The 25925-nt window shown below is 44.2% G+C and overlaps 1 protein-coding gene and 1 non-coding gene across 2 annotated transcripts; both read left to right on the forward strand.

Moving 5' to 3' along the window:
• Nucleotides 1-2789: 2789 nt before the first annotated feature.
• KLHL31 (kelch like family member 31) lies at nt 2790-25108 on the forward strand. The gene is made up of 3 exons (XM_038743270.1): nt 2790-2953; nt 17820-19026; nt 22963-25108. The coding sequence occupies exons 2-3, from the start codon at nt 17852-17854 to the stop codon at nt 23693-23695; spliced, it is 1908 nt and encodes a 635-aa protein (XP_038599198.1). The 5' UTR covers nt 2790-2953; nt 17820-17851; the 3' UTR covers nt 23696-25108.
• LOC119936262 lies at nt 15596-15733 on the forward strand. The gene has a single exon (XR_005453689.1). It is a non-coding gene; the product is annotated as a small nucleolar RNA SNORA7 (small nucleolar RNA).
• Nucleotides 25109-25925: the final 817 nt, after the last annotated feature.

Here is a 25925-nt window from a genome sequence, read left to right on the forward strand (position 1 = left end):
CACTTTACTTCTCTGTGCCTCAATTACGTCATCTGTAAAATGGGGATTGAGACTGTGAGCTCCACTTGGGACAGAGACTGTCCCAAGATTTGCTTGAATCCATTTCAGTGCTTAGTAAAGTGCCTGGCACATAGTAAGTGCTTAACGAATACTATTATTAATATTATTGTTATCATTATTACTATTATTATCACCTAAGGGGTACAAACCCAAGTGTCAAGGTGATGCAGAAGGTGGGATGAATAGGGTGGAGAAAGGAAAGGTTAGTCAGGGAAGTCTTCTTGGAGGCGATATGATTTTAGGAGGACTTTGAAAATGAGGAGAGTGGTGGTCTATTAGATATCAAAGAGTAGGGAGTTCCAGGAGGAGGATAATAATAATAATAATAATGGTATTTATTAAGTGCTTACTATGTGCAAGCACTGTTCTAAGTGCTGGGCACTGTTCTAAGGATGTGAGCAAGGGGTCAATGGTGAGAAAGCTGAGATTTAGGTACAGTGAGTAGGTTGGCATTACAAGTCCAAAGTGTGTGGGCTGGGTTGTAGTGGAAGAGGAGTGGGGTTAGATTGGAGGAAGAAAGCTATTTGAATGCCTTAAAGCCTATGATAAGACATTTCTGCTTGATATGGAGCTCTATGGGCAACCACTGGAGGATCTCCCTCCTGGGAGATGAGTGTAGAACAGTTTTTGAAAAAAATGATCCAGGCAACAGAGTGAAGTATTCAGGTGGCAAGGAGGTAGAGTGTGAGTTAGGGTAAGGGTAGAGGAGGGGCCTCCAGTAAGAGGACTATCCCCTTCCTTTCCTACTTCTGGTTCCTGGGGAAAGGGTGGGGCAGCAGAGGAGTAGTAGCAGTAACAGAACCATTTATTGAACACCCACTCGGTGCTTAATAAGTGCTTGGGCCCTTGGGGCTTGGGAAGTACAGAATAACCAAATGACACATTCCCTGTCCATGAGAAGCTTACATTTTAATGGGGGAGAAAAACATAAAAATCTTTAGAAATAAAGCGGTAAAAAATCAACCAATTAAAACTGTGCCCCAATCTAACTATCTTTTCCACCAACCCCTTGTCCACATCCTCCCTCTCTCATTCATTCATTCATTCATTCATTCATTCATTCATTCAATCGTATTTATTGAGTGCTTACTGTTTGCAGAGCACTGTACTAAGTGCTTGGGAAGTACAAGTCGGCAACATATAGAGATGGTCCCTACCCAACAATGGGCTCACAGTCTAGAAGGGGGAGACAAACAACAAAACAAAACATGTAGACAGGTGTCAAAACTGTCAGAATTATAGCTATATGCACGTCATTAATAAAATAGAATAGTAAATATGTACAGGTAAAATGAATAGAGTAATAAATATGTACAATCTCCACCTTCATATACACCAGACCACCACTCTCCCCACCTTCAAGACCTTATTAAGATCACATCTCTTACAGGATTCCTTCCCCAATTAAGCCCTCTCTAACCCTGCTCCCTCTCTCTTCTCATCATCTCTACCCTTGGATCTGTGACCTTTAAGCATTTGATGTTTGTCCCACCACATTTATGTATCTATAAATTGTCTACTATAAATTATTTACAAATTATCATTTACATTAATGTCTGTCTCCCCCTCTGTAAGCTTATTGTGGGCAGGTAACATGTCTAGCAACTCTGTTGTACTCTCCCAAACACTTAGGAGAAGCAGCATGGCTTAAAGGATAGAGCACGGGCCTGGGAGCCAGGAGGACCTGGGTTCTAATCCTAGCTCTGTCACTTGTCTGCTGTGAGACCCTTGGGCAAGTCACTTAACTTCTCTGGGCCTCAGTTACCTCATCTGAAAAATGGAGATTAAGAATGTGAACATGTGGGACAGGGACTGTGTCCTACTTAGTTAACTTGTATCTACCCCAGAGCTTAGAACAGTGTTATTATTATTATTATTATTATTATTATTATTATTACTATTATTACTACAGTGTTCTGCACACTGCAAGTACTCAATAAATACCACTGATGATGATGATGATGATAAATAAAGATAATGATAAATAAAGCGACTTTGCATTTTTATACTCCTAAATTCTTAAATGCTAGAGGCTGAAACAGAGATGAAATTAGAGGGTGATGGTGTGTAGGAAGCAGAAGCAGCATGAGAAGCAGCATGACATAATGGATAGACCGCAGGCCTGGGAGTCAGAAGGACCTGGGTTCTAATACTGGCTCCACCGCTTGTTTGCTGTGTGACCTTGGGCAAATCACTTCACTTCTCTGGGCCTCAGTTACCTCATCTGGAAAATAGGGATTAAGACAGTGAGCCCCACATGGGACAAGGAATGTGTCCAGCTTGTATCCCCCTGTGCTTAGTACACTGCTTGGCACATAGTAAGTGCTAAATAAATACCATAATTATTAATTAGGAGAGAGATGCAATTTGGTCTCACTCTGCCTGGGAGTCCCTGGATGACCTGCCCAGTCATTTAACCTCTCTTTGTTCTTGTCTGGGACATCGCTATAGTTGATGTGATAGGGAACTGGGTTATATGGAGAAAAACCCACTGGAGAGGCAAGAGTCTGTTCCATCTTCTGGTCCATTTGAGACATCCGACCCCTCTCCACCCAGTGAGCGGAACCTTGCTCTCTAGCCCTGAGTGGCCTGCAGAGGGTAAAGGAGGGGAGGCGGGGGGGGGGGGGGGGGTCACCGGAGTGCGCAGACTCAGGCTTCCCTTATCCTACATGACAGCAAAGGATCATGTTAGATATTACTGCAGCTGGGCCTTGTCAGGTGGTAGCTCGTGTCTCCCGGTTGGATTTTTCTATTCTTTCCTTATCTCTCTTTCCCACTCTCTCTCTTTCTCTCTCTCCTCTCTCTCTCTTTCTCATTCAGCCCTCAGGTTGCTTCCCAAGAGGAGTCCCTGCTAGCCCTCCATTTCACCGTTCGGGGACAGTGCTCTGAAAGGGTAAGGAGAGGGGATTGGTCTCACAGATTTGGAGTCCGGTGCCCCGGCTTGTGGTTTTTTGGGGAGAAGGAGTACACCGCTGGCACCTGTTTGCCCTATCTGTGCTCCAGGCTTGTTAATGGAAGGCTCGAGTTCTGGCTGGAGTCAAAAGGATTGGATCTTCTTAGGGGAATGTGAAAATCGTAGAAGCCTAAATTAGCCGAGGTTTAGGGAACAAAAACTCGTCCAAGAATTTGGAGATTATTTTGGCGGTGATTATTTTTTTGACACCAGCATATCACTTTGACCCGGGGTTGCATGATTTTTAATCTCTCTGGTCCCTGATGATTTATTTTAACATGAAGAAGAAAGCAAATTCTGGTGTTGAGATTGCTGCCATTGGAAAGAATGAAGGATTGTGAACATTTGCTGGAACTTTGTAGTCAGTTTGCAAAATGTGCCTCTGAATATATCTGAAACCACTCCTGGAAGGAAGGAGAGCAATTTTTCTTTACATTATTATCTAAAGTATTCTATATGCCATCCAGGAACATGACACACAAAATTTGATCTCTCTCAAGACAAAAACCTAATTTTGGCTGCCTCAGTATGAGTGTGCTTGTATATAGGTATACGAAGAAAGATGTATGCTTCACTTTAAAGTGTAAAGACATATCGCAAAAAGGAATATGAAACAATCAAGTGACAAGTAGACCTTAAACTGAGCCTAGCTTAAAATGGCAAGCTGTATGAGGTCTGGGTGTTGCTATTTCAGGAGTTAGCTCTGACAGGCTTCAACAGATGCAGCTTAGGAATGTGGAGAGGAGGGGGGGAGCCCGGAACAGCTGACCCACCTCTTTGACAAGAAGATATTCTGAAAGCCCAGCTCATTCTGGCATGAACACGGCCCTGACACGTCAGCACACATGACTGTTTATCTGGCCCCACATGGGGGCATTTCCCATGAGAGGGCCAGAAATTTAAACTTTGTTCTGAAAAGGGAACAAATTATGCCTCTCTGTAATTAGCACTATTGTGAGCTAGGTGTTTAGGGAAGGGTGTTGTGGGGTGAGGGGCAAGGGCGTGATTTTAAGTGTGATGGGAATGTGGTTTGTTCCTTGTAAAGGGAAATAGAAAAACCCATCCCATCCCTTGTTCCTTTAGGATGTGGACTGTGTCTAATTTTGCAGGCTTGCATTTGGGAGGATCGGGTGTCCCCACCTTCTCGGGTGAAGATGAAGTGAAATTAAACTCTGACCCACAAACCTCCCCTTGGACCCTGCCCTACACAACATCTTTGCAGAAAGGATGCCAATTCTGAAGGACTTTAATCAGCATTCCACACTTTAGTATTGAATGGGGTTCCTGAATGTTCTCAACCACCAGGAATGAGGGAAAAGACCATCTTGCTGAAGTTTATAACCAAGCCAGAATGCAAGAATGGTTGTCACCTGACTTGCTGGGCTATTAGAGGTTATTACCTGTGACTGAAGTTTGGGAATTCATGCCTTTAAAGTTCAGACGATAGTTTCTAAGCAAACCAGTTAAATTGATTGAGGGAAAGGTTTACTCTAATATACTTGGCTTTCCTTAGGATTGCCATTCTAAGTAATTTCCCCAGGAGTTTGAAATGCAGAGCTTGGTTTGCCTACTTTTGGGTGGATAAACTAAGTGTTACTCGAAATAGGAAACTGTCTCAATAATACCATGGTTTTCTATAGCACTCATTTCCAAAGCCCTCTCACATTAATTAGTTCATTTTAGCCAATCTCACCTGTCTCACAGTCGACTTCTTGTTCACACCCACCCTCTTGCCTGGTACACCTTCCCTCTTCACATCTGACAGACCACCCCTCTCCCCATCTTCAAAGACTCATTAAAATAACATCATATTGTATATTCCCTGACAAACCTCTCCTCTCCCCATTCTATAATCCCTCCCTTCTGTGTCGCCCATACACTTGAGCCCTACTCCCGAGAAGTAGTGTGGCTTAGCGAAAAGAGCACAGGCTTGGGAGTCAGAGGTTGTGGGTGCTAATCCTGGCTCCACCACTTATCAGCTCTGTGACTTTGGGCGAGTCACTTCATTTCTCTGTGCCTCAGTTACCTCATCTGTAAAATGGGGATTAAGACTGTGAGCCCCACATGGCACAACCTGATTACCTTGTATCTACCCCAGTACTTAGAACAGTGCTTGTAAGTACTTAACAAATACCATCATTATTCTTCTTATTATTACTCTGAAACTCACCCCACCTCCACAATGCTTATATAAATATCCTTATGTTCTGTTGCTCCCCCGATCTGTCATTTATTTTAAAGTCTGTTTTCCCCACTGATTTGTAAGTAATTTGAGGGCAGGGGTAGTGTCTACCTACTCTATTGTTCTCTCCCAAGTGGTTAATACAGTGGCCTGCACACAGTAAGAGTTCAGTAAATAGCACTGACTGATTGAGGGAAAAATGAAGGAACATTAGTAGTTCCAGGAGGCAGACATAGCTGAAGCAATCAATTGGTGGCAATTATTGAGTACCTATCAACTGTGAAGTACCGTCCATGCAATTGGGAGAGTCCAACAGAAGCAAGGCATTCACTCCCTGACATTTACCAGCATGGCCTAGTGGAAAGAGCGTGGGCCCGGAAGTCAGGAGACCTGGGTTCTAATCCCGACTTCACCACTCATCAGATGGGTGAACTTGGGCAAGTCACTCTACTTCTCTGTGCCTCAGTTTCCTCATCTGTAAAATGGTGATTAAATCCTACTCCCTCCTACCTAGACTGTGAGGGACTGTGTACAAATTGATAACCTTGTATCTATCTCAGTTTTTAGTACAGTGCTTGATACATAGTAAGTGTTTAATAAATGCCATTATTATTATATCATTATTATTATTAAGAGTAATAAAACAATAATAACGGTTGGGTCAGACCAAAATGATTTAAAAAGAGTGAGAGCATCAAGAAGATCAAGGATGTAACAGGAAATAGTACAACTATACCAGAATGAAACAAATACATAATTGAATGGACAAATAAATATACAAATAAAAATGCTCATTATACATGTAAGGGCAGAAAAACAGAATAAAATACATAAGTACTAAGGGTGAGTTTGAGGTTGACATGACTGGTATATTGTGGGTTAATTGTGAAGACTTCCTGGAGGAGGTACAATTTTAGAAGGGTTTTGAAGATGGGGATAAGTATAGGTCTTGTAGCTTTGGAAGTGGAAAGAAAGTTCCAGGCCACCCTGAGGAAGGATAAGAGGTAGCAGAGATAATAATAATAGTAATAATAATAATAATAGCATTTATTAAGCACTTACTATGTGCAAAGCACTGTTCTAAGTGCTGGGGAGGGTACAAGGTGATCAGGTTGATCAAAGTCAAAGTCTCAAAGTCTTAATCCCTATTTTACAAATGAGGGAACTGAGGCATAGAGAAGTTGTGACTTGCCCAAAGTCACACAGCTGAACCCATGACCTCTGACTCCAAAGCCCATGCTCTTTTCCACTGAGCCACATTGTTTCTCTAGATGAGATGAGATCTAGATGAGATGAGAGTGAGGTACAATTAAAAGCAAGCTGAGTAGAAGCAAAGAGTGCCAGTTGAGTAGTAGTGGGGGTAGGGAACTAGTATGTAAGATGGAGAAAGCTGTGGAGAACCTTGAAATTGGCAAGGAGTTTCTGCTGCATGCGGAGTGAGGTGTGAAGCCATTGGAGGTTTCTGAAGAGGAGAGAGGTGTGTGCTGAGTGATGTGACAAAAAGAATCAATCAATCAATCAATCATATTTATTGAGCGCTTACTGTGTGCAGAACACTGTACTAAGTGCTTGGGAAGTACAAGTTGGCAACATATAGAGACAGTCCCTACCCAACAGTGGGCTCACAGTCTAGAAGGGGGAGACAGAGAACAAAACCAAACATATTAACAAAATAAAATAAATAGAATAGATATGTACAAGTAAAATAAATAAATAAATAGAGTAATATTGAATAGAGTAGTGTTGAATATCCATGCAACATTGTGCAGTATAGGCTGAAGGGGAGAAGCTAATGGCAGGACGGCCAGTGAGACGGGTAATGCAAGAAGGTAGCTCTGACTCCCTCTGCAGATCATTCACCCCGGGTTTAGTAAATAGCTGAAGATACTGCTGCATGGCTGGCAGTCATAGCTGTCCTTTTGCCTTTCAAAAAAGGTGGAAGAACTGCATAGAAACTAGTCAGTTAGAAGACTCCCCTTCCCAATGTCTAAATCAACTCGTTGGTAGCAAGAACAGTACAGAGATGTTTGGACCTCAGGGTACAGATAGATTATGGACCACTTTCTCCCTTCCCCTAGATACTTTGGCTAGGAAAGGTTTAGGGAAGGGGTTTCTTCTGCCCTCGATTGCCTTGGTGTACAAGCTCCCATTACCGCAGCTGGAGAAAAACAGAAGAATAGTCCATCATCATCATTATCATCAGTGGTATACATTGAATGCTTACTTTGTGCAGAGTACTGTACTAAGCGTTTTGGAGAGTTGGCAGACATGTTCCCTGCCCACAATGAGTTTACAGTCTATAGAGGGGAAGACAGCATTAAAATAAATAAATTAGAATATATAATTTATGGATATGCATTTCAGTGCTGTGGGACTGAGTCTGGGGAGAATATCAAATTCCCAAAGGTCACAAATTGTTCATAGACCAATGGAGAAGGGAGAGGGAGTTGGGGAAAAAAGAAAAATTCCCAGTGCAAACATTTCCCTTGACCTGATATCAACCCAAATATCCAATCTGTCACCAAATTCTATTAGGCATATCTTCAAAACACCACTAAAATCTGCCCTTCCCTCTCCATCCAAAGTGCTACTATGCTTTGATCACTACATCAGCCTCCTTACTGACTTCCCTGCCTCCTGTCTTTCCCCCCTCTAGTCCATACTTTACTCTGCTGCCTGGATTATTTTTCTAAATAGAAAAAGTTCAGTCCACATCTCCCCACTCCTCAAAAACCTCTAGTTGTTGCCCACCCATCTCCATATCAAATAGAAACTCCTTACCATCGACTTTAAAGCACTCAATAAACTTTTCCCCTCCTACCTTACCTAAATAATCTCCTACTACAGTTCAGCCTGTACACTCCCCTCCTCTAGTGCCAGCTTGCTAACCACCACTTTCCCCTCCTTCAAAGACTTATTAAAATCACATCTCCTCCAAGAGGTCTTCTCCAATTAATTCCTGTTTTCCCATACTCTCTCTCCCCTTCCTGCTTCACCTATGCACTTAGATCTGTGCCCTTTAAGCCCTTGATTTTCACCCTATCTTCAGCACCACAGCACTCATGTACATATCTGTAATTTAGTTATTTGTTTTAATGACTGTCTCCCCCTCTAGACTGTGAGCTTCTTGTGGGCAGGGAATGTGATCTTCCAACTCTATTGTATTGCGCTCTCCCAAGTGCTTAGTACAGTGTTCTGCACACAGTAAGTGCTCAACAAATATCATTGATTAATTGATTGATTGATTGTCCCTCCACCCCCAAAACAGGCATTACCTTGAAAAGAGGTTTTATATACTAGGTGCTTGGGAGAATCCAGTGCAACAATGGACTGTCACATTCCCAGCTTCCACAACAAGCTCACAGTCTAGAGGGGGAGACAGACTTCAGTAGAAATCAATACATAAATAAATAAATGATAGATCTATACACTTTGAGCCCCATGTAGAACAGTGTTTGGCACATAGTAAGCGCTTACCAAATACCACCACCATTATCATCATCCTCCCACTCGGTAGTAAGTTGGCTCCTTGTGGGCAATGACTATGTTGTTTGCCTCTATTGAACTTTCCCAACTGCTACCTTGCAGAAAGAAAGTGTTCAATAAGTACCACTGATTGATTGAGCAAGTTTAAGGGGGTACAGTCATCCTCTAGTGTTCTTGTGTGTAGTAATGCCATTAGGAGACCTTGAGTGTACCATAGGAGTGTGTTAAGTAGTACCAAGTAATTTTTGTATTGGCTTCACAGATAAAACATTTTTTTAGTCCATTTCAATTGTGTGCTCTGCACACAGTAAGCACACAATAAATATGATTGAAAGAAAGAATACCTTTAGTATATTGTGAGAAGCAGCATGGCCTAGTGGATAGAACATGGGTAAGGGGGTTAAAAGGACCTGGGTTCTAATCTCAATCCACCACTTAATAATAATGATGATGATGATGATGGTATTTTTTAAGTGCTTACTATGTGCCAAACACTGGTCTAAGTGCTGGGGTAGATACAAGGTAATCAAGCAGCGTGGCTCATTGGAAAGAGTATGGGCTTGGGAGCCAGAGGTCAAGGGTTCTAATCCTGGCTCTGCCACTTGTCAGCTGTGAGACTTTGGGCAAGTCACTCAACTTCTCTGGGCCTCAGTTACCTCATCTGTAAAATGGGGATTAAAACTGTGAGCCCCATGTGGGACAACCTGATCAACTTGCATTCCCCCCCAGAGCTTAGAACAGTGCTTCGCACATAGTAACTGCTTTTCAAATGCCATCATTATTATTATTAATCAGGTTGTCCCACGTGGGGCTCACAGTCTTAATCCCCATTTTACAGATGAGGGAACTGGGACACAGAGAAGCAAAGTGACTTGCCCAAGGTCACACAGCAGACAAGTGGTGGAGCTGGGATTAGAACCCACAACCTCTGACTCCCAAGTCAATACTCTTTTCACGAAGCCACACACTTGACTGCTGTATGACCTTGAGCAAGTCATTAACTCCTCTGTTCCTCAGTTACCTCATCTGTAAAATGGGGTTAAGACTGGGAGCCCCATGTGGGACAGGGACTGTGTCCAACCTGATTAACTAGTATTTACCCCAGCACTTAGTACAGTGCCAGCACATAGTAAGCACTTAACAAATGTCATAAAAAAAGAAAATAACATATTAATAATCCCTGATTGAATCGAGGGTGCCTGAGACACTGGGGAAAATCTGGCTGAAAAGGAGATTCATAGACATTCCGTAGATTCTTCATTGAACTGAGTAGGCATGGTTTGGAATGTTTTCATTGGAAAGTCATTTTGAAATTACATCTAATTATTGTATTGGTTGCAGAAATAAAACATTTTATTAGTCCATTTCAATTCACCCTCTGCATTAAAAAAAGAGCATTTCAATGTTAAATTAATCTAACCTGAGGCTGGGAAGATAATGTGCTAATAATTCCTTAAATTTATAAGAACACTTGTTCTCCAAAGGCAATTTCACACTACTTACCTCTTTTAATCCAGGATCCCTGTGAGAAAGATATGATTTTTCCCTTTTTACAGATGAGGAAACTGAGGCCTGAGATGTTAAGCGACTTGCCCAAGACTACACAGCTGGATACTGATAAAACTAGGACTAGAGCTCTGGTCTCCTATCGATCAATCAGTCAATCAATCAATGGTATTCATTGAACACATTGTGTTCAGAGCACTGTACTAAGCACTTGGGAGAGTACAATACAACAAGTCTCCAGACTAGCGCTTTTTTCACTGGGCCAGCTGCTTCTCTGCACTTCCAAATGTCAGGCTCCTGGAGAAATGGCTTTAAGATGATATTCCAAAGGCTATTATCAACACAAGTACTCTGCTCAGAACAGGCAGAAGACTTGTATTGGATTCACAACATATATGACAAAGATTTTCTCCAGTAGAATTTTGAAGAAAAGATAGTTCTCAATCAATCAATCATATTTATTGAGCACTTACTGTGTGCAGAGCACTGTACTAAGCGCTTGGGAAGTACTAGTTGGCAACATATAGAGACGGTCCCTACCCAACAGTGGGCTCACAGCCTAGAAGGGGGAGACAGAGAACAAAACAAAGCATATTAATAAAATAAAATAGAATAGATATGCACAAGTAAAATAAATAAATAAATAGAGTAATAAATACGTACAAACATATATACATATATACAGGTGCTGAGGGGAAGGGAAGGAGGTAAGGCAGGGGGGATGGAGAGGGAGAGGAGGGGGAGAGGAAGGAGGGGGCTCAGTCTGGGAAGGCCTCCTGGAGGAGGTGAGCTCTCAATAGGGCCTTGAAGGGAGAAGAGAGCTAGCTTGGCGGATGTGGGGAGGGAGGGCATTCCAGGCCAGGGGGATGACGTGGGTCGGGGCTCGATGGCGGGACAGGGGAGAACGAGGCACGGTGAGGAGATTAGCGGCAGAGGAGCAGGGGGTGTGGGCTGGGCTGTAGAAGGAGAGAAGGGAGGTGAGGTAGGAGTGGGCGAGGTGATGGGGAGCCTTGAAGCCGATGGTGAGGAGCTTCTGCCTGATGCGTAGGTTGATTGGTAGCCACTGGAGATTTTTGAGGAGGGGAGTAACATGCCCAGAGCATTTCTGGACAAGGACAATCTGGGCAGTGGCATGAAGTGGTTCCTAAATACTGCTCCTTAAGACAAAGTGTTGTAAATCAAAACTAATCTTCTCATAGGAACAGGGATGGGTTTTAGACCAATGTCGGATATCTTATTTTTAATCAAAATTGCCCAAAATTGTATACTCTATCAATTTTAGAGAAATAATATACCTACAGCAATTTTTTTTGTAAATAGCCACTATACTGACATAAATATCATAAAACATTCAGCACCTAAAGAAATAAGCTTGATCTCATCATCTATAGTCACTGAACGGCCACTACCCTCACCAACTTTGCAATCCCTCTAGCCGACTACAATCTCCTCACCTGCCTTCTCTCCCACACACCCCTTCCCCCAAAATCTGTTCTGTTCTTCCTCAGAGACCTCTGATATTTTGACTACCCACCTCACCCCTTTCCAATTTTCTAATCATGCCCCATTTGGTCTCCATACCCAAATGACTTTATCTTAACACACAAATTGATGCTCCCAACCCTGTCCTTTACACTGAACTTAACTCTCTCACTCCCCTGTCCATCCACTGATCTTAAATCACTAATCAGCAACAATGAATCACCTAAGCAGTATGATCCTTCCACCCCTGTGCATGAGCCGTGGAGCACTGCTGACAGAAATCCAGTGCTTAGTACAGTGCTCTGCACACAATAAGCACTCAAAAAATATGATTGAATGAATGAAATCCACAAACCAGGCTGACCTCGTCCAACTCAATTCATCTTCATATGCTTTAATTCTGACCTCTTCTCTGCCAGCAACAAAACTTCTCCATCTTTATTGAATTCCATACTTGTTGCCTATGCCAGCTGTTTCAGATGTTTAATTCCCTCCTCAAACCTCTGCCCCCTCACCATCTCTTTCCCTTAATGACCTGGCCACATACCTTACTGAGAAAATTAAAACCATCAGGCATGGTCTTCCTAAAATGGCCCCTGTTCCTCTCCAATCCCTCTCTCCTCATGTCCCTTCTTCAGCACTCAGTACAGTGCTCTGCACAGAGTAAGTGCTCAATAAATATGATTGAATTGAATGAATGAATGCACTCTCCCACCTTTCCCAGCGGCATCTTAAGAGATCTCTCATCTCCTCAAAATCTACCCATTCAACCTGTTCCTCTTACTCCATCCCTTCATACCTCTTCACTGTCTTCTATCTTCTGGTTTATTTATATTGTTATCTATCTCCCCTGTGAGCTCATCGTGGGCAGGGAATATGACTGTTTTTTGTTGTATTGTATTTTCCTAAGTTATTAGTACAGTACTCTCCATGCAGTAAACACTCAATAAATATGATTGAACTGAATGAATGAATAATAATAATTCTGGTATTTGTTAAGCGCTTACTATGTGCCAAGCACTGTTCTAAGTTCTGGGGTGGATATAAGGTAATCAGATTGTCCTGCATGGGGCTCACAATCTTCATCCCCATTTCTCCTCCTAGCTCTCTGATGCTCCTTTTCAGTCTGTTATGCAGGCTCCTTCTCTACCTCCCACTCTCTGAACAGTAGGGTTCTCCTCAGAACTCAGTTCTGGGTCTCCTTCTATTCTTTATCTACACCCACTCCCGTGGAGAACTGATTTGTTCCCACAGCTTCAACTTCCATGTCTTTGCAGATGATTCCCAAATCTACATCTCCAGCCCTAACCTCTCTCCTTCTCCACAGTCTCACACTTCTTCCTGCCTTCAGGACATCTCTACTTGAAACCTGTCCAAAACAGAACTCCTCAACTTCCCACCCAAACCCTGTCCTCCACAAGTCTTTCTCATCACTATAGGCCTTCCCAGACTGAACCCCCTCCTTCCTCTCCCCCTCCTCCCCCTCCCCATCCCCCCCGCCTTACCACCTTCCCCTCCCCACAGCACCTGTATATATGTACATATGTTTGTACGTATTTATTACTCTATTTATTTATTTTATTTGTACATATTTATCCTATTTATTTTATTTTGTTAATATGTTTTGTTTTGTTCTCTGTCTCCCCCTTCTAGACTGTGAGCCCACTGTTGGGTAGGGACCATCTCTATATGTTGCCAACTTGTACTTCCCAAGCACTTAGTACAGTGCTCTGCACACAGTAAGCGCTCAATAAATATGATTGAATGAATGAATGAATGGAAAGAAACACCCAAGGCCCTCGGAAGGGGGAGGCAGGCATATGAGATGGCCTAGCATCTGGCCCCTGTGCATCCCACAGACCACCACAACTCAGATGGGCCAGCCTACCCCAGAGGGAACCCCAGGCCCAAACCCAACTGCTTGTTGTGATGATGCCACAGTGCTGCCCTCACAGCAGGCTCCACAAGGTGCTGGGCCTCTTGTTCTCTTCCCAGCAGAGTTACTAAAATCACATGGGAAGCAGCATGGCCTAGAGGAAAGAGCACGGGTTTGGGAGTCAGAGGTTGTGAGTACTAATCCCAGCTTCGCCTTCACTTAGCTTCTCTCTACCTCAGTTCCCTCATCTGTAACATAATAATGGCATTTATTAAGCACTTACTATGTGCAAAGCACTGTTCTAAGTGCTGGGGAGGTTACAAGGTATTAGGTTGTCTCATGGGGGGCTCATAGTCTTAAGCCCCATTCTACAGATGAGGGAACTGGAGCACAGAGAAGTTAAGTGACTTGCCCAAAGTCACACAGCTGACAATTGGCAGAGCTGGGATTAGAACCCATGAACTCTGACTCCAAAGCCTGTGCCCTTTCCAAGGAGCCTTAGAGATTCAACACCTGCTGTTCCTCCTACTCTGACCATGAGCCCCATGCACTCCCTCCGCACATCCACTAAGCTAGCTCTCTTCCTCCCTTCAAGGACCTACTGAGAGCTCACCTCATCCAGAAGGCCTTCCCAGACTGAGCCCTCTCCATCCCTCCTGCCTTACCTCCTTCCCCTCCCCACAGCACCTGTATATATGTATATATGTTTGTATGTATTTATTACTCTATTTATTTATTTATTTTATTTGTACATATTTCTTCTATTTATTTTGTTAATGTGTTTTGTTTTGTTCTCTGTCTCCCCCTTCTAGACTGTGAGCCCGCTGTTGGATAGGGACCGTCTCTATATGTTGCCAACTTGTACTTCCCAAGCGCTTAGTACAGTGCTCTGCACACAGTAAGCACTCAATAATTACGATTGAATGAATGAATGTGGAACCTGATTATATTGTGTCTACTTAGGAGCTTAGTGCAGCGCTTGGCACATAGCAAGCGCTTAACAAATACCATGATCATTAGTTATTATTATCTCCTCCAAAAGGCTTTTCCTGTTTAATCTCTCTTTTCCCCTACTTGCTTTCCCTTCTGCAACACCAATACTTGGATCTATATCCTCTTATTATTTGATATTCAACCCACCCTCAACCCCACAACATTTATGTACTTATCTGGCTTTTCCTGACTTTTCCACCTCCCATCCTCCCGTCTTTCCCCACTCTAATCCACACTTCACTCTGCTGCCCAGTTCATTTTTCTGCAAAAATGTTCAGGACATGTCACCTCGCTCCTCAAAAAACTCCAGTGATTGCCCGTCCACCTCTGTATCAAACAAAAACTCCTCGCCATTGGCTTTAAAGCACTCTACCACCTTGCCTCTTCCTACCTAACCTTGCTTCTCTCCTTCTACAACCCAGCCCACACACTTCACTCCTCTAGTACTAACCTCCTCACTGTGCCTCAATCTCTCCTGTCTCGCCACTGACACCTAGCCCACATCCTGCCTCTGGCCTGGAACACCCTCCCTCCTCAAATCTGACAATTACTCTCCACTCCTTCAAAGTCTTATTGAAGGTACATCTTCTCCAAGAAGGCTTCCCATACCAAGCCCCACTTTACCAAATTCCCACTCCTTTCTGTGTCACACTGGCTTACTCCCTTTGCTCTTCTCCCCTCTCCCAGCCCCACAGCACTTATGTATATTTATGTAATTTTACTTATTTGTATTGATGTCTGTCTCCCCCTTGTACGCTTGTAATGGGCAGGGATTGTGACTGTTTGTTATTGTATTGTACTCTCTCAAGTGCTTAGTAAGGTGCTCTGCACACAGTAAGTGCTCAATAAATATGACCCGAATGAATGAATGAATCTGTAATTTATTTTAATATCTGTCTCCCCCAAACTGTAAGCGCCTTGTGAGCAGGGAACCTGTCTACCAGCTCTGTTATATTGTACACTCTCAGTTGCCTAGTGCTCAATAAATGCCAATGATTGATTGAGTGATATGGTATAACGCTGTATAGTTTGCATTGCCCCTGCCTACAAATGATCTCCCCTCTCAGGATCGCATCTGGAGAGTTTCCTGTACTCTACCAGTCTCGACTATGGGAGGAAGAGTCAAGCAGAGGCATACCCATTCCATTCCTAGCTTGACCAGTGGCTAACAATTGGAAGGTAATCTGCTACAAGTCAAAACTCAACTGTGCTGGGCAGTAATGGGATGGGAGAGAGTCAAGGGTAGAGACTCAAGTTAACTGTGTGGAACGCGGCAATACTTTGGTAAAAATACTTTTGTATTTTTACTAAAAAATCTCTAAGGATACACTACCAGAACGATTGCAGATGGAGATGGGCCTTTCTGGAAGAGATGTGTCCATGAAATTGCTATGGGTCAAGGGTGACTTGACAGCATAAGACAAGACAAACAAATGATCTAAAATGCACTAACAGATTTTAAAACCTTTTTTCTAACAAAAAAGAGGTTGATGAATATTTCTAATCAAGTAGAGTTTGGAGGGGCATAGAGGAGGTGTGGATGGCAACTGGAGAGACTTTTTGAAAGTTTATTAGCTGAAACCTTCTCAGCAGTCTTGGCTGCTGTGTTTTTGGCATTCAGAATCAATGGGGTTTCCCCTTAAGTGTGATCAATCACTGGAGTTGTCCCCTAGTTGCACAACAAATAGACAAGGCAGAGAGGGAAGATATTTGAGAGAAGAGAAGTAGGGTAATAATAATAATAACAATAATAATAATTGTGGTATTTGTTAAGTGTTTACTGTGGGCCAAACACTCTACTAAGCTCTGAGGTAAACACAAAATAACCTGGTCAGACACAGTCCCTGTCCCACATGGGACTCAGTGTCTAAGTAGGAGGGAGAACAGGGATTGAATCCTTACTAGACAGATGAGAAAACTGTGGTATAGAGAAGTAAAGGGTAAAAAGAAGAAGAGTTGGCGATGGTTTTCCGTGCAGAAATTCAAATCATGAGACTTGTGCACTGATGCATAAACCGACATGGTAAATTTTCCTGATGATGCCTGGCGTTTTTTGCTTTAACCTTTCCCTGCTGCTTTTCAAAAGGTATTGAACCCCAGAGTCTGGGTAAGAACACAAGAAAAGTTGGGGAAGAGTGCTACCGACATGGAATTTACAGAAGTGAGCAGCTGTTCTGGTTGATAAACCCTCTTTTGTCGCTGCTGAAAATCATCCAGCTCCCTGGCGTTTGTGTATCCCTTTAAGGCAAGCCAGCCAGCCAGCCAGCAGGTAGATGACAGTGGGAACACCAGCCCAGTGATACCAAGTATTTCCTCGCTGAAGTCCCCTCAGAGCCAGGCCAGCAAAGACAGAAGGAGAAGATAGGAGAAGTGTCAAGAATAGGACGTGGAGGGCTGGGTGGAGAGCAAGAGGCCTAGCGCTGGCTGGAGCCTGCTGAGGGGGCAGCACCATGGCTTCACCACAACAAGCAGTTCCAGTCTGGGCTTGGGATTCCCACCGGGGTCAGCTGGATAATAATAATAATAATAACTGTGGTCCTTGTTAAGCACTTACTAAGTGCGAGGCACTGTACTAAATGCCTGGGTAGATACAAGGTAAGTGGATTGGATACAGTGTCTGTCCCACATGGGACTCAGTCTTAATCCCTCTTTTACAGATGAGGTAACTGAGGCACAGAGAAGGGAAGTGACTTCCCCAAGGTCACACAGTGGACAAGTGGCAGGGGCGGGTTTAGAACCCCAGTCCTTCTGACTCCCAGGCCTGTGCTCTAACCACTAAGCCATGCTGCTTCTCCCAGGCCCGGGCTGGAGGGAGACCCTGGCCTGATTGGGTTGTAGTGGTCTGCAGTGCTGCTCAGGAGCCAAGCACTACAGCCATCTTGATGTCTGCTGCTCCATTCTCTGGCCTTTATGTGCCCCTCTCCAGGCCAGAGTGGTCTCCCAAGGCAAAGACTGGGGTATGCTGCTTAGAGACCTGAGGGTGGCAGAGGCAGAAGGTGAAGAAGAGGAGGAGAGGGTTGCACAGCAAGCCCCATAGCTGCTGCTGTCACTGCTGCTACTGCCAGCCTCTCCACAGCCCTCACCCTCCATGGTCATTGGGCTGGGGCCTGGGGACTGGTCCAGGGAGCCTGTGGAGGAGTCTGGTTGTGAGGAGGACTGTACCATTTTCTGGCCTTGTCTTTTGGTCCTTCTCTTGCAGCAGGGAAGAACCGAGTTCAGCGCTTGAAGATTCTAAGCATCCTACCAAAATTAATCCATAATTTTTTTTTAATTTTTTGTAGCCAATTCTTGCCAGTAATAAGGGATTGCCAACATGGCACCCAAAAAGAAGGCCATCAAAAAGAACAAAGCTGACCTCAACGAGACAACAATCATCGTAGAAGACAGCCCTTTGAGCAAACTCAATGCTTTGAATAGCCTCTTGGAAGGAGGCAATGGGTTGAGCTGCATCTCCTCCGAGCTTTCCGACAGTTCCTATGGCTCCAATCTCTTGGAAGGGCTAAGTAAAATGAGGCAGGAGAATTTTCTGTGTGACTTAGTGATCGCCACTAAAACGAAATCCTTCAATGTCCACAAGTCAGTAATGGCTTCCTGCAGTGACTACTTTTACGATATCCTCAAGAAAGACCCATCAACTCAAAGAGTGGACCTCAATGATATCTCGCCTCTGGGCCTAGCCACCGTGATAGCCTATGCTTACACGGGGAAGCTTACTCTCTCCTTGTACACAATAGGCAGCATCATTTCGGCAGCCATCTTCCTTCAGATCCATCCCCTCGTCAAGATGTGCTGCGACTTTTTGACGCGAGAAGTCAACGTGGAGAACTGCATGTACATTGCTAACATTGCAGAGACGTACGAGCTGAAAAACCCAAAAGCGGCAGCCCAGAAATTCATCCGGGACAACTTCATTGAGTTCTCAGAAACAGATCAGTTCCTGAAACTGACCTTTGAGCAGATCAACGAACTCCTTGTGGATGATGATTTGCAGTTGCCCTCTGAAGTGGTGGCCTTCCAGATAGCCACAAAATGGCTTGAGTTTGATCAAAAGAGGGTCAAATATGCTGCCGATCTCTTGAGCAACATTCGCTTTGGCACGATCTCTGCCCAAGACCTGGTCAATTACGTCCAGTCAGTGCCCAGAATGATGCAAGACGCCGACTGCCACAAGCTGCTCGTGGACGCCATGAATTACCACCTGCTTCCCTATCACCAGAACACCCTGCAGTCTAGGAGAACACGAATCAGGGGTGGCTTCCGAGTTCTCGTCACCGTCGGGGGACGTCCATCGCTCATGACCGAGAAGTCCCTGAGCCGAGACGTTTTGTACCGGGACCCTGAAAACGGATGGAGTCGGCTGACCGAGATGCCCTCCAAGAGCTTCAATCAGTGTGTGACCGTGATGGATGGGTTTCTCTATGTAGCTGGTGGGGAGGACCAGAATGATGCAAGGAACCAAGCCAAGCACGCCATCAGCAATTTCTGCAGGTAAGCGAGCCTCCAGTTAGGCCTAATGATCATAAAAATTGTGGTGTTTGTTAAGCACATACTATGTGCCAGGCACTATACTAAGCCCTGGGATGGAAACAAGCAAATAGGGTTGGACACTGTCCCTGTCCCACGTGGGCTTCACAGTCTCAATCCCTATTTTACAGATGAGGTAACTGAGGCCCAGAGAAGTGAAGTGACTTGCCCAAGGTCACACAGGATACCAATGGTAGAATCAGGAATAGGACATATGACCTTTTGACTTCTGACCTGAAATAGAATCACTGGCAGTGGTGCCCAGAAAAAGCCAGAGGGGAGGGCAGACGAAGCAATCCCCTCAATAGTAATAATTATTGCAGTATTTGTTAATTGCTCAATATGTACCCTGCACTGGGGTCGATACAATACATGCAGAACAGGCACAGTCCTGTTCCCACATGAGGCTCACAATCTAAGGTAGAAGGAAAACTGATATTTGTTCCCCATTTTACTGATGAGGAAACTGAGGCACAAAGAAATTGACTGACTTGCCCCAAGTCACACAACAGACAAGAGGTGGATCCGGAACAAGAACACAGGTCTCTGGACTCTCAGTCCTAAGCTCTTTCCACTAGGCCACCAGGCCACACTAGTCATCATCTATTATACTGTACTTTGTGCATAGTAAGTGCTCAATAAGTAATAATAATTTTAGTATTTGTTAAATGCTTACTATGTGCCAAGCACTGTTCTAAGGACTGGGGTAGATACAGGGTAATCAGGTTGTCCCACATGGGCCTCACTCTTTAAATCCCCATTTTACAGATGAGGGAACTGAGGCACAGAGAAGTTAAGTAACTTGCTCAAGGTTACACAGCAGACGAGTGGCAGAGGTGGGATTAGAACCCATATCCTCTAACTCCCAAGCCTATGTTCTTGCCACTAAGCCACGAAGTATTATTTGATTGATTGATTGACTGATGTCCCACCTATTTGTGTAAGGGAATGAAAGACCTCAGGTTGGGGTAATGAGGTAATGAATGTGCTAATAATTAAAATCAAATATATAAACTGAGTAACAGTTTAGAATGGCATATATGATGATATATATATCAGTGATTACAGACCACGGATTCTGCCACTTGTCTGCTATGTGACCTTGGGTAAGTCACTTCACTTCTCTGGGCCTCAGTTACCTCATCTGTAAAATGGGGATTCAGGTTGGGAGCCCTATGTGGGACAGGGACTGTGTCCAACCCGATTATCTTGTATTTACCCCAGCACTTAGTACAGTGTCTGACACATAGTAAGTTCCAGCCCGCATCCCAGACATTGGGAGAACTGGGCAGCCAAGGCAGAAGCTCAGTGCCAGTCAGGGTTGTCTGAGAGCAGCAGGGGCGAGGGGCAAGGGGCCTTTCTTTCAGTCACTGCTCTCACCCAGCCTGGCTTTCCTGCTGACACTGCACTGCCCGGGTTGTGGTGACACCCCTCGTTGGCATAATCCCCCAGATAGCTCTGACCCTGAACAGCCTTTCTTCCGCTGCTTCTGCCACTCCTGTGCCCAGCAGAAACTCCTGCCAGGGCCAGGGCAATCTGTGAAGGTGGCAGCTCTGTGCCAGGGCTGGGAGAAGCTCCAACCAGCTGCAATCCTGTTAGCCATTATGGAACCCCTCACCTTGGGGGTCAGGGGTAGCCCCACTTGCCTTTCCTCCTCCCTGCACCCCATGCAACACCACTGCAGTGAGACGTTAACCTCAAAAACAAAGAACTCTTTCACTCTCCCATCCTTTAAAATAGAAATTGATTTAATAATAATAATAATAATTGGCATTTGTTAAGCGCTTACTATGTGCAAAGCACTGTTCTAAGCGCTGGGGAGGTTACAAGGTGATCAGGTTGTCCCACAGGGGGCTCACAGTCTTCATCACCATTTTACAGATGAGGTAACTGAGGCACAGAGAAGTGAAGTGACTTGCCCAAAGTCACCCAGCTGATCAGGTTGTCCCACGGGGGGCTCACAGTCTTAATCCCCATTTTACATATGAGGTAACTGAGGCACAGAGAAGTGAAGAGACTTACCCAAAGTCACTCAGCTGACAAGTGGCGGAGCCGGGATTTGAACCCATGACCTCTGACTCCAAAACCCGGGCTCTTTCCACTGAGCCACACTGCTTCTTGAATTTAAAACTCCTTGGGAGCAGGGAATGTGTCTACCAACTCTGTTGTAGTGTACTCTCCCAAGTGCTTAGTGCTCTGCATACAGTAAGAGCTCAATAAATACTACTGATGAACCACTGTGTTTCAACAGTGTCAGAGCTGTGAGGTACGAATAAGGAGAGTACTCCTGGTTTGTATCCTGTGAGCCATGTTCTTTGGACATTAGTCTATTTCATCTTCTGTACTTTTTTCATAATAAAAATTACCTCAGTCATTATCATTAAGTGCTTACTATGTGCCAAACACTCTACCAAGTGCTGGGGTAGATATAGGATAATCAGGTCCAACATGGGGCTCACAGCCTAAAAAGGAGGGAGAATAGGTATTGAATCCCCAATTTTCAGGTGAGGGAACTGAGGTACAGAGAAGTTAAGTGACCTGCCCCAGGTCAAGCAGAAGACAAGTGGTGGAGCTGAGATTAGAACCCAGCTCCTCTGACTTCCAGGCTGTTGCTCTTTTCACAAGGCCACACTCCTTCTCACCATGCTCCTCAATGGGACAGAGACTGGGTCTGACCTGATTAACTTGTATCTAATCTTAGAACGGTGCTTGGCACATGGTAAGTGCTTGACAAATATGACTATTATTATTGTTATTATTATTATTATCATTAAAGGGGGGCAGGATTGGACGGATTGAATGTAGAAAGGGAATCAATCAATCAATCAATCGTATTTATTGAGCGCTTACTATGTGCAGAGCACTGTACTAAGCGCTTGGGAAGTACAAATTGGCAACACATAGAGACAGTCCCTACCCAACAGTGGGCTCACAGTCTAAAAGGGGGAGACAGAGAACATAACCAAACATACCAACAAATTAAAATAAATAGGATAGAAATGAGAGGAGGGAGAGGGAGAGGAGAACAAGGTGGCTCACAGGTGCCATGACTCTCACCATGTCACTCACTCTCTAAGACAGTCAGGGTGGTAGAGAAGTCCTGGCTGACACTGGCCATAGGACCGGAGAGCAAATAGTCAACCACTGGTGCTCACCAGAAGTGAGCCCCACCAATTACCATGAGAAATAGTGTTACCTAGTGGAAAGATCATGGGCCTGGGAGTTAGAGGACCCGAATTCTAATTCTAGCTTCTCCACTTGTCTTCTGTGTGACCTTGGGCAAGTCATTTTACTTCTCTGGGCCACAGTTACCTCATCTGTAAAATAGGGATTAAGACTGTAAGCCCCATGTGAGACATGGACTGTGTCCACCATGATTAGCTCTTACCTACCCCAAGTGCTCAGTATAGTACGTGGCAGATAGTAAGCACTTAATAAATACCATTAAAAATCAAACAAACAAAAAACAACCAGTTGAGAGTAACGTATTGCTCCTATATGCCAACTTTCACCAACATGATGTCATTTTAAGCCCAAGGGAGACTGTAAACTCTCCATGGCCTGAAATCATTAACTCTATTGTTGTATCGCACTCTTTCAAGTACTGTGCCCTGCACACAGGAAATGCTCAGTAAATAATATTGATGGATTGATTGATTGATTGATAGAAAAAAGAGAAAAATTCCTCTGGGGTCTTTAAAGAGCAGGTACAGTGGACCTCTCCTGCCTCACCTTGTTGCTGAGGCTGGTGCCCAGACTAGCCCATGTCCCACAAAGCAGCTGGAGTCCCTCAGAGGGAAACGTCCCACAGAACTCCCAAGCCAGTGGTATAAGTTGGGACCCCATCCCCAGCCTGCCGGATCCCGAGATCCAATAACACAATCCTTCTGCTCTCTTCAGGTATGACCCGCGTTTCAACTCATGGATACACCTGGCAAACATGAATCAGAAACGCACCCACTTCAGCCTGAATGTGCTCCACGGCCTGCTGTTCGCCGTGGGCGGCCGCAACGCCGAAGGCTGCCAGTCATCCTTGGAGTGCTACGTGCCGGCCACCAATCAGTGGCAGCTCAAGAAGCCGCTGGAGGTGGCCAGGTGCTGCCATGCCAGCGCGGTCATCGATGGTAGGATCCTGGTCACTGGAGGGTACATCAGCAGTGCCTACTCCCGCTCCGTGTGCGCCTATGACCCTGCCACCGACAGCTGGCAGGACAGACCAAGCCTCAGCACCCCCAGGGGCTGGCATTGCTCCGTGTCCCTCGGCGACCGGGTCTACGTCATGGGGGGGAGCCAGGTCGGGGGGCGAGGCGAGAGGGTGGATGTGCTCACAGTCGAATGTTTCAACCCCAGCACCGGCCAGTGGAGTTACGCTGCCCCGCTTCAAACTGGAGTCAGCACCGCGGGGGCGTCCACCCTGAATGGAAAGATCTACCTGGTGGGAGGCTGGAATGAAGTAGAAAAGAAATACAAGAAGTGCATCCAGTGCTTCAATCCCGATCTGAATGAGTGGATCGAGGAGGATGAGTTACCCGAAGCCACGGTGGGCGTGTCTTGCTGTAGTATCGCTATGCCTAGCAGCATGGCCCGGGAGTCGAGGGCTAGCTCCGTCTCCTCCGTACCAGTCAGTATTTAATGAAGTCCAGTAAGGTCTTGGTAAGAATGAAGAACAAATGTGTATTTATACAACAGTGAAATGAACCCTTTAAGCAGTCTTTTTTTTTCCAATCTCATGAGAAAATGCATCTCTTTTAGCCCAGTGTTTGCCATGATATCTCATCATCTACTGGCATCTGGACTGCAAACCTAATATGAATTTTGGAGCACAAATTACGGCTGTGGTCATGGAGGAAAGATGCAATAATTCCTGATGAGGACACTTTAGGAAAAGCTAAAGTCTAGGTGCTATTGCACGTGGGCAGCCTGTTTGCCAATCGCTGCAGTTTCAAGAATATTGTGCCAAACTGATCTTCCTCACTTAGAGCTCTGATTTACATTAGCTAGCTCTTTCACCATCAGAGCAACCAACCTGGGTACTATTTTAGAACCCATTGCATTTGTATTCTCTATACTATTTAATACTACCAATTATATTCATTCAAAATCCATGATTCCAGTAAATCCCATATAAAAGTTTTCTATTTTTTCTTCATATTTTGAGGGGACAGATGTGAACATGAAGGAAAGTGAAGGATTGCTAGGGTTTTTCCTGATTCAACTCAGTTTCTTCTCCCAAATTGTTTTTGTCTTTTAAATTAGGGTTAATGTTAAAAGCATTTAATTTTTTTAATGTTAAGTAATTCTTAGCATTTTCACTGCCCAGATGGACTTATGTTGATTTGAGAAGCCAGTGAAGTTCTGCCATAATCGAATTAAATTGATTTATTTTGACTGCATGATGAATCATCAGTATCTTCATGGCCATCAATAGAACCTACCGGGTAGTTTACTGTGGATTATTCAACCTCTTCCCGTTTTTTAGCCTATAGCAATAGCATCCTGTTGTTTTTTCAAGGGCAAAGAAATAGTAAAATGATATCCAATCTTAAACAACTAAAAGTCCAATTCAGTTCTGCTGCTCCAGATACCATTTCTGAACCTCACTATAGACAGGGAACCTGTCTGCCACTCTGTCGTATTGTACTCTCCCAAGCTCTTAGCACAGTGCTCGGTACCTAGTAAGTGCTCAATAAACACCATTGCGGATGACAATGATTAACCAGAAGGGAGAGTACTTCTTTAGTAGTATATGTAATTTGTTGTATACCATATTCTAGCATACAAGGAATACAATTGAAAATGATTTAGAAAAGCATCTTTTTATGATCACTCATGTTTAAATAGGCCTCCAGATTTGAATTTGTTTGTGAAAGAAGTATCATTTGTGGGCTATATGCAATAAGATCCAATTCATTTTCTCCCCTTATACCCTCACTCCCAACCAAAGAAAAAACTACTTAAAGGGTTACCCTTGAGGTTATATGAAGAAGTACGGCTGAGTTTTCATTAATCCCAATCCTGCCTGGTTTGATTGGATTTTTTAGTTGAAATTGTGATATTTTTGCTTCAAGTGTTGTTCCATTAGAACTGTGAAAGATGGTTTGTATATTACATATGGTGGAACAATTTTATGTCATTGTCCCTTATGGTATCTTTAAATTTCAGCAAAGTAATAACAACTAAGTGAAGCTGTAAACACACTATATCCTTGAAAAGGTTGCTTTTAAAAAATCAATCATATTTATTGAGCACTTACTGTGTGCAGAGCACTGTACTAAGCGCTTGGGAAGTACAAGTTGGCAACATATAGAGACAGTCCCTACCCAACAGTGGGCTCACAGTCTAGAAGTGATATTTAAAAGCAATATCAAAGTAAATTTCTGGACTATTTTTTCCTTTGTGTGGCATTCCCAAGGAAGCTTTTGAGAACATAGAATTCCCTACTGAATTTGGAAAGAATTAGGTGCCCAATCAGACAACTCTGTTCTCTCTCTTCTTGGGAGCTCAGCCACAGGACTGAGGTAGGAATCAATGAGAGAAGCCAGCGCTATCCTGAAGAAAGGGAGAATTGAGGTCCAGGCCCCACATTTTGGGGATCCTCATTCAATCAATCAGTGGCATTTGTTGAGCACTTACTCTGTGCAGAGCACAGCAATTAGAGCTTGGGAGAATACAACAGAGTTCATGGACATGATCCTGGCCCTCAAGCATTTTACAGTCTAGCGGGAAGAACGTCCTACCTATTTCCCTGCAGAAGTGGAAAGGCCATTTGGTCCAGGAGAAATTGGCTTATATTACTAACATTTCTCAGGTTTGGTTTGGTTTAACTACAGTGCTGTTAAAGTACCAGTTTCCTGTTTTTTACC

This window comes from Tachyglossus aculeatus, chromosome 1 (assembly GCF_015852505.1).
Source record: "Tachyglossus aculeatus isolate mTacAcu1 chromosome 1, mTacAcu1.pri, whole genome shotgun sequence".
Classification (NCBI taxonomy): Eukaryota; Metazoa; Chordata; class Mammalia; order Monotremata; family Tachyglossidae; genus Tachyglossus; species Tachyglossus aculeatus.